Source organism: Schistocerca americana, chromosome 7, assembly GCF_021461395.2.
Source record: "Schistocerca americana isolate TAMUIC-IGC-003095 chromosome 7, iqSchAmer2.1, whole genome shotgun sequence".
In the NCBI taxonomy this organism is placed as follows: domain Eukaryota; kingdom Metazoa; phylum Arthropoda; class Insecta; order Orthoptera; family Acrididae; genus Schistocerca; species Schistocerca americana.
Genome location: NC_060125.1, coordinates 56763748 through 56777191, shown reverse-complemented (window position 1 = coordinate 56777191; position 13444 = coordinate 56763748). Strand labels below are relative to the sequence as shown.

Here is a 13444-nt window from a genome sequence, read left to right as displayed (position 1 = left end):
GTGTGCGACATAAACGGCCGTTCCATTTGATTGCATTGACTTAGAAGCTTCAGTTTTCAACACCGCCAAGGCACCATTGACCTCAATATGTGACATGAATTTGAACTTGATACATCTATTCTTGAGAAAAATGGTTTTGAAGAGTCAAGCAGAAAAATAGATACACAGATGGACAACAAACCGATCCTATGAGCGTCCCTTTCTTACCGTTTACGCCTAATCCGATCCGCATGGAACCCTTTTGCAGCGCGATGGGCGCAAGTTCCTCGTACAGAAACCGTCAGGGTGTAATTAACAGGGCACTGTGTGACATGTTGGTAGGCCTGCCTGGTGCCGCAGATACCCAGGAACCTACCGGGGACTCGTCAGTGACATCGATGCCACGCGGGATCGCCGCTGCACTGCGCTCCGCTAGTGAGCGTGTGGCCACAGCCTTTTCGCTACTCAGTGTTCAATGGCAGGCCTCACTGCCAGCAACCACATATGAAGACGCTTTGAAAGGGCGGTGGCCACTGTAGAAAGTTTTACTAGATGACATGAGAATCACAGTGCACTACTTTTGCAGTGAATGTGCAACATGAGCTCATTTTTCATGTATTGTTCGTGAAAGTGTCGTGAATTTCTCTCTATAGCTCTTCTTTATACGTTCTAACAACCATACCACAACAAAGGTCAAAAATTAATTATGATTGTAGTGTTGCTCACGCTGCTAAATATTCCATTTCCGGGCAACAACAAAGTTATATTATGTGGCAGGTTTCATTAGAGCACAGTTAATGAAGTCATTTCATGAAATAATAGATATACTAGGCACTCATCCGTGTTTCCTACGCTGGTCTCGCTGTGAAATCATGGCTCAATTGTCGAAAATCTAGGTAGTGATGATTCCAAGCTCAGATGCAAAGAGGCCTAGGTGTTATTCTGCGATATGCAAAAGTTTTATAGATGTGTTTCATAAATTATTCTTGAAGATTAAACCTTTGCAAGTTAGCACAATGGTGATGTAAAATAGTAATCAGCACTCCGAATTTAAGTTACACTTCTTTTTTATTACTTTTGTTGCAATATCACCATACAATATAAAACATACTAGAAAATATCTTCGTCACTGTTAAAGTTCGCATTTCATAAACTGACTACAATTTGCGTCTTTTCAACATGACGACCAAGATTTGACACTCTAATAGCCGCTTACGCGACCAAAAATCAGAGTTACAAGTACGTCAAAGATCATAGTGACAAAAGTAAGAATACACATAAGAATAATATCTTTGCAATATAAACAAAAATGGTTCAAATGGCTCTAAGCACTATGGGACTTAACTTCTAAGGTCATCAGTCCCCTAGAACTTAGAACTACTTAAACCTAATTAACCTAAGGACATCACACACATCCATGCCCGAGGCAGGATTCGAATCTGCGACCGTAGCGGTCACGCGGTTCCAGACTGTAGCGCCTTTAACCGCTCCGCCACCTCGGCCGGCGCAATATAAACATATCGATGTATCAAAGTACCTCTACATTATTCAAATCAAATCTGAATATTGTCACAGAAATATGTTAACTATTCTACAGAAACACTGTAGAATATTGCTGGTATCGAGAGGTTGAGGTGAGGTCCCGTAATGGTTACGTAATTCAAGTACCATTACAACGTCTATTATGGTAGTAACTATTTATATTTGTGTGTTGACATTCGATAGAACTACATTAACATTACTTTTTATTCAAACAGAGTTTCCTTTACTTCACAGGCGGATTTCTGTATGGTTAATGGCGCTAACCACCGCCATTCTTCTCCATCTATTATGTCTCCCCAAAAAGGATTAACGGGGCAAGACGGTTACCGAATATCATTTGATGAAATTCCTTGAAGTGACTGTGGTGTCACCGCCAGACACCACACTTGCTAGGTGGTAGCCTCTAAATCGGCCGCGGCCCGTTAGTATACGTCGGACCCGCGTGTCACCACTATCAGTGATTGCAGGCCGATCGCCACCACACGGCAGGTCTAGTCTAGAGAGACTCCCTAGACTCGCCCCAGTTGTACAGCCGACTTTGCTAGCGATAGTTCACTGTCTACAGACGCTCTCATTTACAGAGACGACAGTTTAGCGTAGCCTTCAGCTACGTCGTTTGCTACGACCTAGCAAGGCGCCATATTCAGTTACAATGTCTTCTGAACAGATAATATTGTGACTCATGTACTGTTAAGAGCGACGTTCATCATTAATGGATTACAGTTAAGTATCAAACTAATTACGTTCGCTTTCTGAATTCTAATTCCTTGTCATGTTCCAGACCTCACGTCAGTATAGTTCTTCCCTCCTCACGCCAGCCTGCTGTGAGCAGGTAAAAACTGATTCGATAGATAGCACGAAAATTAAAAGAAAGTTATAGCAAGTAGAACCGCCAATTATCGAACTTACATACTCTAAGGGGGTGATGGTTATCTGTATTTAATAATATGTTGTTGTTCCCCCATGAACCACGGACCTTGCCGTTGGTGGGGAGGTTGCGTGCCTCAGCGATACGTATAGCCATACTGTAGGTGCAACCCCAACTGAAAGGTATCTGTTGAGTGGCCAGACAAATGCACGGTTCCTGAAGAGGAGCTGCAGACTTTTCAGTACTTGCAGGGACAGAAGTCTGGATGACTGACCGATCTGGCCTTCTAACATCAACCAAAACGGCCTTGCTGTGCTGGTACTGCGAACGTCTGAAAGCAAGAACAAACTACAGTCGTAATTTTTCCAGAGGGCTCTACTGTATGGTTAAATGATAATTGCATCCTCTTGGCTAAAATATTCTGAGGGTAAAATAGTCCTCCATTTGTATCTGCGGGCGGGGACAACTCAGGAAAACGTCATTATCAGGAGAAACAAAACTGGCGTTCTACAGACCGGAGCGTGGAATGTCAGGCACGTAGGTTAGAAAATCTAAAAATGGAAACTGATAGGCTGAAGTTAGATATAGTGGGAATTAGTGAAGTTCAGTGGCAGGAGGAACAAGACTTCTGGTCAGGTGAATACAGGGTTATAAATACAAAATCAAATAGGGATAATGCAGGAGTAGGTTTAATATTGAGTAAGAAAATAAGAACGCAGAGAAGCTACTAAAAACACCATAGCGAACACATTATTGTAGCCAAGTTAGACACCCACCACAGTAGTACAAGTTTATATGCCAACTAGCTCCACAGATAAGGAGGTAATTGAGGAAATGTATGATGAGATAAAATAAATTATTCATATGATGAAGGGAGTTGAAAATTTAATAGTCGTGGGAGACTGGAATTCCGTAGTAGGAAAAGGAAGAGCAGGAAAAGTCGTAAGTCAATATGGACTGGGGAAAAGGAATGAAAGAGGTAACCACCTTGTAGAATTTTGCACAGAGTATACAAGAATCATAGCTAACGCTTGCTTTAAGGATTACGAGAGAAAGTTGAGTATGTGGAAGAGACCTGGATATACTGGAAGGTTGTAGATTGATTATATAATGGTTAGACAGAGGTTTAGGAACCAGATTTTAAACTGTAAGACATTTCCATGGCAGATGTGGACTCTGACAATAATTTATTGTTTATGAATGGCAGATTAAAACTGAAGAAACTGTAAAGAAGTAGGAATTTAAGGAGATGGGACCTAGATAAACTGAAAGAACCAGAGGTTTTAGAGGGTCTCAGGGGGAGTATTAGGGAACGGTTAACAAGAAAAGAGGAAAGGAATACAGTAGAAGAAGAATGGGTAGCTGTGAGAGATGAAATAGTGAAGGCAGCAGAGGATCAAGTAGGAAAAAAGACGAGGGCTAGTAGAAATCCTTGGGTTATACAAGAGATATTGAAATTAATCAATGAAAGAAGAAATTATAAAAACGTAATAAATGAGGGGGTGCAAGGGAATACAAGTGTTTAAAAAATTAGATCGAGAGGCTGTAAAAAAATGGCTAAGCAGAGATGGCTAGAGGACAAACGTAAGGATGTGGAAGCATATATCACTAGAGGTAAGACAGATACTGCCTACAGAAAATTAAAGAGACATTTGAAGAAAAGGAAACCTAAGGAAAGAAGGGAAAAGATGGAAGGTGTATATATGTAGTCTATAGAAAGGAGATGTACTTGAGGGCGATGTTATGGAAATGGAAGAGGACGAAGAGGAAGATGACTGACAGACTTAAGTAGAAACAAGGCCCCAGGAATAGCCAACATTCCGTACAGCTACAGACAGCCTTGGGAGAGCCAGTCATGACAAAACTCTTCCATTTGGTGAGCAAAATGTATGAGATAGACGACTTACTCCAAGAATAATATAATAATCCCGATTCCAAAGAAATCAGGTGCTGACAGGTGTGAAAATTACCAAACTATCAGTTTAATAAGTCACAGCTACAAAATACTGATTAGGATGATTTACAGAACAATTGAATTACAGATAGAAGCCGATCTCGGGGAAGATCAGTTTGGATTCTGCAGAAATGAAGAGACACACGAGACAGTGCTGACTTCTCATTGTAGATAGTTTAAGGAAAGGAAAACCTGCATTTATAGACTTAGAGAAAGTTTTTGATGATGTTAATTGGAACATTCTCTTTCAAGTCATAAAGGTAGCAGGGGTAAAATACAAGGAACGATGGGCTATTTGCAATTTGTACAGAAACCATACTGCGGTTATAAGTGTTGAGGGACATAAAAGGGCAGCAGTGGTTGAGAGGGGAGTGAGACAGGGTTGTAGCCTATTCCTGACGTTATTCAACCTGAACATTTAGGAAGCAGAAAAGAAAACAAAAGAAAAATTTGGAGTAGGAATTAAAGTAGAGGGAGAAAAATAAAAACTTTGAGGTTTGCCGATGTCATTGTAATTCTGTCAGAGACAGCAATGGACTAGGAAGAGCAGGTGAACGGAAAGGACAGTGTGTTGAAAGAAGGATATAAGATGAACATCAACAAAAGCAAAACGAGGGTAATGGAATGTTCTCAAATTAAATCAGGCGATGCTGAGGGAATTAGATTAGGAAATGAGAGACTTGAAGTAATAAACGGGTTTGCTATCTGGAAAGCAAAATAACAGTTGGTGGTCGAAGCAGTGAGGATATAAAATGTAGACTGGCAATGCCAAGAAAAGCGTTTTTGAAGATGAGAAATCTGTTAATATTGAGAATAGCTGTGTCAGGAAGTCCTTTCTGAAAGTATTTGTATGGAGTGTAGCCATGTACGGAAGTGAAACGGAGATGATACACAGTTTTGACAAGAAGAGAATAGAAGCTTTTGAAATGTGGTGCTACAGGAGAATGCTGAGGATGAGATGGTAGATCACATAACTAACGAAAAGGTACTAAACAGAACTGTGGAGAAAAAATTGTGGTATTACCTAACTAGAAGAAGGGATCGGTTGGTAGGACACATCCTGAGACATCAAGGGATCACCAATTTAGTACTAGAGAGAAGCGTGGGGGGGGGGGGGGGGGGAAGGTAAAAATCTTAGACGGAGACCAAGAGATGAATACGGTAAGCAGATTCAGAAGGATGCAGGATGCAGTTGTTACTCGGAGATGAAGAGGCTGCAGAGGATAGAGTAGCATAGAGAGCTGTATCAAACCAGTCTTTGGACTGAAGACGACAACAACAACAGTTTGTTGTTATTAACATTAACTAAAGTGTCATAAGTGAATCTAATTTATAATATGCTCATTATTGTTCATGCCCCTCTACGATAAAATTTTATTACGTTTACCTCCCCTCAAAGAGTTAAGTGGTCTTTTATTCAAAAATATTTTTCATTTCATGCGCTATTTATAAGGGGCGATCAAAATGTTTCCGTTTGGCGGCGTTTCTGCAGCACATATGCAACATAGAGCGACGGCCATGCTGGTATATAAGCACCGCTACGTAGGCAAGAGATTAGCAGGCCACTCGTAACTTTTTCAGGTGAGTCTGCAGTAAATGCAGAAACGACAGCAATGGTGACGTTGTTACCATATGCTTCCAAACAGGGCCAACGAGCTGTTCTTCTTTTCTTGGTTGTCTAATGACAAGCGGGGGTCAGGTCCATCAGACGATGAATAATGTGTATGGAGCAGTATATCTGCCGCAAACCACCGCTGTGGAATAGTGTGCCAGGGGCCTTGCTGGTCTCGGTTCCACAAAGGATGGCGCTTGGCCTGGGAGGCGAGCCCCGTCCAGCCAACTCAACTGAGAGGCAGTCGAGCACCCACCCTGCAGTCCTGGTCTCTTGCCATATGATTATCGCGCCTTCGGTCGTTTAGAAAAGGCCTTGAAGGGCCGCCGAATCCTGTTGGGAGAAGCTGTACATTTGGCAGTTACCGACTTATTCACGCAGCAGGACACTGTTTTACCAAATGGGTATTCTCAACACGGTGCATCAGCTGGATGATTGGCTCCTTGACTATGGCGATGTTGCCTGACTGCCATACCGATTCTGGACTGTATGCCTTCTAACAGAAACTTTTTGATCTCCCCTTACATGAACGCAATACTTTTAAAACGCCAGTATTATTGACGAAACATCTGGTGCTGACCACTATTTCTCAATGTCCCCTTACACAATTCCAAGAAACATGAGAATATTTTACCCACTGTGCTTCTGACTGCAGGTCGGTTATTGGGAGTCCTCATTACCTGTTGACCAATGGCGTGGTGGCTGTGGCTGTTGGTGCAGTTGGTGGTGTGGTGCTGTGCTGGCTTGGTGGCGGTGCTGTGGTGGAAGTGGGCCAACAAGCCCCACATCGATGCTCCAGGTCCACCAACACTGCCAATAATTGGGAACATTCTGGACTTCCTCGAAATGCCACTGACCCTCCATAAGATATTCGACCTGCACCGCCAGTATGGGGACTTGACAAGGTAAGCTTATGGTATCTGGTGGGAGATTGGTCGACCTCAACAAAACATACAGACTGAAACATGACGTCTAATCTCTGGAAATCAGTAGCATAACTTTGGGTGATGCGGTAATTTAACATAATTTGAGGCATTATGGTATTAATGAAGTGTAAAATGGTTCTTTTGACACCTATAAACTAAAACTGAAGGTAAATGTTACTGAAGTGGGGTAAAGTGGGGTAGCACTCAAGGTTCTGTTCCGATACATCACTTTTATTAACAACCTAAGGTGTAGTCCTGAAGGTTTGATGATCCCCTCAAAAAACAGAGTCCGCAGCTCGTGGTCTCGCGGTCGCATTCACGCTTCCCGAGCACGGGTTCGATTCCCAGTGGGGTCAGGGATTTTCACCTGCCTCTAGATGACTGGGTGTTTGTGTTGTCCTCATCATTTCATCATCATTCATGAAAGGTGCGAGACTGGACTGAGAAAAGGTTGGGAATTTGTCCGGGCACTGATAACTGCACAGTTGAGTGCCTCACAAAACAAATATCATCATCATCATCATCAGAAAGTAGAGTTAAATGATTAAGTACTTTGTAGAGGCAATTTTATGGTGATGTGCCCACGGGCACTGATAACTGCACAGTTGAGGGCCCCACAAAACAAACATCATCATCATCACCATCATCAGAAAGTAGAGTTATGTGATTAAGTACTTTGTAGAGGCGATTTTATGGTGATGTGCCCACCTGAGTAGATATGTATTGGCGAGACAGGCGCAGTTTTACAAATAGGGGCTTTTTATTTACAAATAATTGTAAAAAATCAAATTTCCCATTTTTTAGAAAAAAACAGAAGCTATTTACATGCACATAAAATGACATTTTTATGTGTAAATAACCACAAAATCACAATTTACACTTTCATCACACCCATGAATGCAAATTGACAGGTAGCTGAAATTGTACTTTAAGCTTAAAGCCAAATTCAGAGTAAAAATTCCAGATCACGAAACTCATTATTTTTAAGCTTCTTCAGTCCATCTAAGTTTAATATTTCTGTCTTCAAGAAAAAGAAAAACGCGCCCAGTAATTAATTAACATCTGTTTGGTAAATTGCTCTTAAATTTATCATCAAGTTCAACACAACCTTTTTCCCCATATATAGGATTTAAATATTAGCAACCCCTAACATAGTAAAATTCATTAATTTCCAGCTCACTAATCTTTATAAACAAATTGGAGTTCCCTGCATTATTAAGCTTCTTCTGAAGAGTATCCATTGATTTAGATTAGAATTTAATAGGTATATAAATTTTTAGTCTTATAACTATGACTAATGTGTGCAACTAATTTCAATTTGATGTTTTTGTTGAGAGAAATAATAAACCAGGAGAGAGACAAGTTGAATGTAATATTTGCAAAGAATATTTTAAACCATCATTAATTGTAGAACATTTGAGAAGCCAGGGCCATATTGTCAGTATTGATGTATTAAAGCAAACTTATAAAGAAGAAGAATACAAAATAGAATTTTCTGGGTATGAGGAAAGTGATATAGAAATATGAGTAGAAATAGAAAACGCAGATTTTCTATTTTTTATGGTTGTCAAACAAATTGAGAATTGTTTCTGGCCAATAAATAATTTACCATAAGTATTACAAAAATATATTGAAGCCTGTTGATTATATTTAAACGTTTTTCACCCAATAACTAGAGGTTTAGGAAACAGAGAGTACAACAAAAATCAACTAATAAACTTATTCCATTTGTATAATAAATATGGTATGGATTTTATGCTTATGTTAGAAGAGATAGAAGATCTTTTTCAGTACACACGGCCTCCATTTATACAGAACATTTTTATTTATATTCTGCTTATTAGATTTTGAATGTTATAAATGGATGCAGAAAACAACAACAACAATTCTACAGGGGTTTATACTGTGGAAGAGGTAGCAGAAACGATATATAATACACATGAATTAAGGTATTCACTTTTTAAAGAAGATAATGACTATGAATGTGTAAACTTTACAGAAGATGATAATAATGAATAATGACCATATGGTAAAGTATTTATTTCATTTTTCAGTGCATATCTTTTATCATGATGAGGCACAATGCTTTATTGTTTACCTCATCTGTGTAGATTTCATATTTTTCAGTTTGAATCATATTTGTAGTTCTGTATTTTTCTAATATTGTTAAATAAACAATAGTTATACTCTTCTATAGTTATTCTGTTTTTAACAACACATTTCTTCACACTTTTGGATTTTTTATCTATTTAACACCAACTTTATATAACAAACCTCTTTGTTCTCAAACTGCAGAATTGTTCAGTTATTTTTCTGTTACATTCATGTTTCATATTTCCTAAGCCTTTTTCGTTTCTTGTGGAATACCATAAATGTTATCTGTTGGATAATCTCTCGTATCAATGTAATCAATCATCAACTTTATGTCTTCATACAAATCTTTAGTCTGTATATTGTAAATATAACTGTCTGTATCTTGATAATGGAATACAATACCTTCTCCATATTTCGGTTTCATTATTCTGTGGTGAAAATCGTACAACGTTTCTTTAGACAGAACGAGTATGCTCATGCTGACATAAATTGGTTTACTAAATTGCATTTTTGTCTTATTCATTTGAATAGCAGCAAGATTATGTCCACTCTGTTTCTTATATTTTCGATTGTCTTACCAAATACTGAATTATTCACTACCTTGTAGAAATATTTTTCAAAATCATTCATAGATTGCATCCCCATTTGAACATTCTAATCAGATTATTTAAATTTTTAAACTCTGTGCATTTTTGTTAGCATCATTCCTAGATACAGATATTGGCTAAGATTACTGTGGAGAACTACATAATTATTTTTATCATTCAGAGATTCAATGACTTACTTTCCTATGTTCCTGGTACAATTTTATTTTCAGGAGTGAGGGGTAAATCTTCATCCAAATCATGTAATTCTTTTGTATATTCTAGATCCACTTCAAATATATGTACGATTTTAGCAGTGTCTGAATGTCACCTATTTTTGTACAATCAGAATTATTTGTTTCATCTCATTCAGATCCAGAATGCAGTAAATATAGATTCAGAGCATAACCATGTAATTTGTTTGCATCTAAATATGCTACATAATTTAAAATCTTTTTATCATCAAAATCTTTCATATATTTATTATTTGCTTTGACATGTCTTTTACAGCTTTCAGACACTCCTTCTCCTATTCCTTTTTCTACCATTAAAAACATATCACAATTGTGTAATCATTCAAGCATTCATTTTGAACTGTGTATCCCATAATAAACAAGGTACAGCTTTTCTAAAATTTTCAAATTCACCAGCCAATTACAAAACATCACTTTTCAGGTGGAGATCATGATAATCGGAAAAAATTTTAATATTAATTTTTCTGACACCAATTGAGTATGATAGTAGTCTTATCAGTTATGTCACACTATTTCGCATTACTGTAAAATTCTTCTTTTGGTGGATACCATTCTTCTTCAAATTTTTTCTATGAATCCATGTAATCGTATAGATATACAACTCTTTGGATCACTAGATTGAATGCCTCTTCTGATGTTTTTCATTTGATTTCCCTTCAGATATGATGAAAGTTTGCCAAGTGAAAAAGCCATGAACCGAAATGTGTCAATAAATCTCATCTTCAAACTTTCTGTCTTCTTTGAAAAACTAATACATCTATCTTCATTGCTTGATATTAAATATATGTCTTTATTATCATAGCCAAGTTCTTTCACAAATAAATGAGAATCATATCGTCTGTTATTAAAATATATATTATGTAAGTAAATTGGTACAAGAGTTATTCCTTGTATAATGATGTCTACACAGTGTACAAGTTTTCCATCTTTTGTTTCTTGATTGTTCGTCACGAGTTAATGATCTCGTTTCTTCAATTGCAAAATAAATTCTCCCAATTTTTTCCGCCTCTTTTTTTATACATTCAGTAGATTTTTTTCAAAGTATTGTCCTGTGTATACACTGGACTGATTTCTAATCTCCATTAATGTCTTAGATATAATAATAAAATCGACTTGGTTCATGTTTTTCATATTTAATTGCTTATGAATATTCTGGATTTTGTTGACAGTGGTCCATCTTTTTAAAGCACTCTCAAAATCTGCATAAATAACAATTGTGCCTTTATATGTATCTCCATAATTTTCAAAACTTATATATGACCCATTCTCTGGTAATTCTACTTTTAGTCGGTTAAATAAGTAATTTCGTGTGTGACTAATTTTTCTTTACTATTGAAGTTGAGTAAACACATCTCAGATAAATTTTGATTCTTTATGTTTTGAGATTCGAGCTGAAAAGAGTCAAGGAAAAACCTTTAATTCAACAATAATGTGAGTATTTATTGTTTTTAGAATGCGATAAATTTACATGTTTTTCTTTCATGCTTTTCGTAATTTTTAATGGATACACTTGATATTCATCATCAAATGAATAAACATTAATAACTGAAGCCCAATAATTCTATTTAATATCCATCCTGATAATCACGCTTGAAAATTAGAGTATTTTGTTAAAGTATCTCACATTACGCTCTCGAATTTTTTAATCAAATCCTATTCCATAATGTAGTGTATATTTGTGTTTGTTGTCCAAATTTCAGAACATTATCAATTTTCTGCAGTTTGTACTCACTAAATAAGTTAAAATTTACTTCCAAGCATTAAATAGTTTAAAAAATTTCTTTAAATATTTTCATAATTTTTGGTTTTGCTGCATTTAAGAAATGATGAGGCTTTATTCAGTTACTAATATTTTCAAAAGTTATAGTTAGTGATCTATTTTTAAATGCTTTATGAGCTAGACAATCTCAGATTGTTTTTCTGACTGTTTCCTCTCAGATCCATTTTTATAAAACGGAACTATTTATTTCAGTAGTTTATTCTGAAAAATTCCATCATTAATTTCGATTTTTTTGAAATGGTAATCGTTTCCAAAGATTTTTCGAGTATTATAATGTCAAGTAATAAATGTAATTGAATCAGCTTTTCTAAATTTATAATACTCCTTGCAAATTATTTCGTCTATAATGGTCAAAAAGTTGAGCAACTGTGAATTGCTCTATCTGTTAAAAATAAAAAAAACTTTAGACTTCTGAAATAGGACTTTCGTTTTCAGTTAATTTTTTTATGGTTGTATGTCCATAAACATTTTTGAGACTCCTTGTAATTATCTCTTTTCCATATTTACACACCATTTTTAACTTATCTTCTAAGTGGCAAATCTTGCATTTACTTGAGAACTTGTCCCCAGATGTGGGATTTAAGTCAAAGCCATTGAACTGTTTAATTTTTTGGGAACCTATACATTGTTGCTGAACTATCAAAATCATCAGTTTTCATGAATAAAAATGTTTTAGAATTCTCTTCACCCCAAATTTGTTTTAAATGTTTCTTATAATATTCAGATGTAATATTTTTCCCACACACACAATGCACTTTGATACATCTATTTCTTTGATAGTTTCTAATCCATGCTTTACACATATGTGAATATTTATCCTTTGTATATTTCTGTGTGTGAAAGCTATGGATTGACTTCTCCCATTCAAAATTTCTACACTTCTTGAATATAAACACTTACATTTATTGAGATTATCTTTCATTAGTTTCATTAAAATTATTATTTAATAAATACAGTCGAAGCTTCTAAGCTGTTACAGTTGGTAACAAAGTATCCAAAAACATATAAATTAAAAAAGCATCATTGTGTTATTGAAGAAACAAAAATTAGAGAATGCTTTGAGAAAGAATTTGGAAAACTTAAAGATGAATATATAACAATTACTCGTGAAAATAATGTGTACTGATATGAGAAACATATTGAATATTGGGTAAAAGAATATAATAATTATCATCACCATGGTAAAACTATTTACCATTTTGTGTGTTCTGTTACAAGCAGATCAAATAAGATTTTCATGCAAGAGAAATCAGAAGATATAGAAAAAGGCTACGATTTATATGGCCAAACAACTCAGTACTTTAAAGATTAGCTTCATTTTCTCTATCTAAGGAATCATTCATATTAATAATTGCATCCTCTTCCATGTTGCTCCGGAGTAGATAACTGTATAAATGAAATATTTTTTATTTCTATCAGTAGCTTTTATATTTTGTATTTTTTATTTCAGTTATGAGTTTTTAGTGCAATACATGTTCCATGAAAACGAAATTGTGATCTACAGTGACACACACTTAAAGAAATTACGGAAATCTAGCTAAACATTTTTATCAAATATTTTATTCAATGTAAATGAAATCAGTGACAGTTGAAACAGCCAATAGACTACATTCAGTTGCAAATACCTCAACAACCACAACATCTTTGATGAATATATTTTAATCTGTCTACAATAACAATTAGCTGAATCTAGGAAACTGGTTTAAAGACATTTGGTTTCCATTGTTTGAAGAGAAAAATGATTAATTACAAATGAAAGTTTTTAATTTTGACACGGAATTTCAGAGGGACTTATTTATGCTTGAGGAAATTTTAAACAAATGGAAAAGGTTTATATTAATTTTCTTACAG

At 36.1% G+C, this 13444-nt stretch overlaps 1 protein-coding gene across 1 annotated transcript in view; it reads left to right on the top strand.

Moving 5' to 3' along the window:
- LOC124622337 (cytochrome P450 4C1-like) overlaps window positions 1–13444 on the top strand; it is a 126057-nt gene that overhangs the window by 29179 nt on the left and 83434 nt on the right. Inside the window, exon 2 of the mRNA XM_047148014.1 lies at window positions 6611–6860. Coding sequence (XP_047003970.1) covers window positions 6646–6860 — 215 coding nt within the window. The 5' untranslated portion in view covers window positions 6611–6645. The remainder of the gene's footprint in view (window positions 1–6610; window positions 6861–13444) is intronic.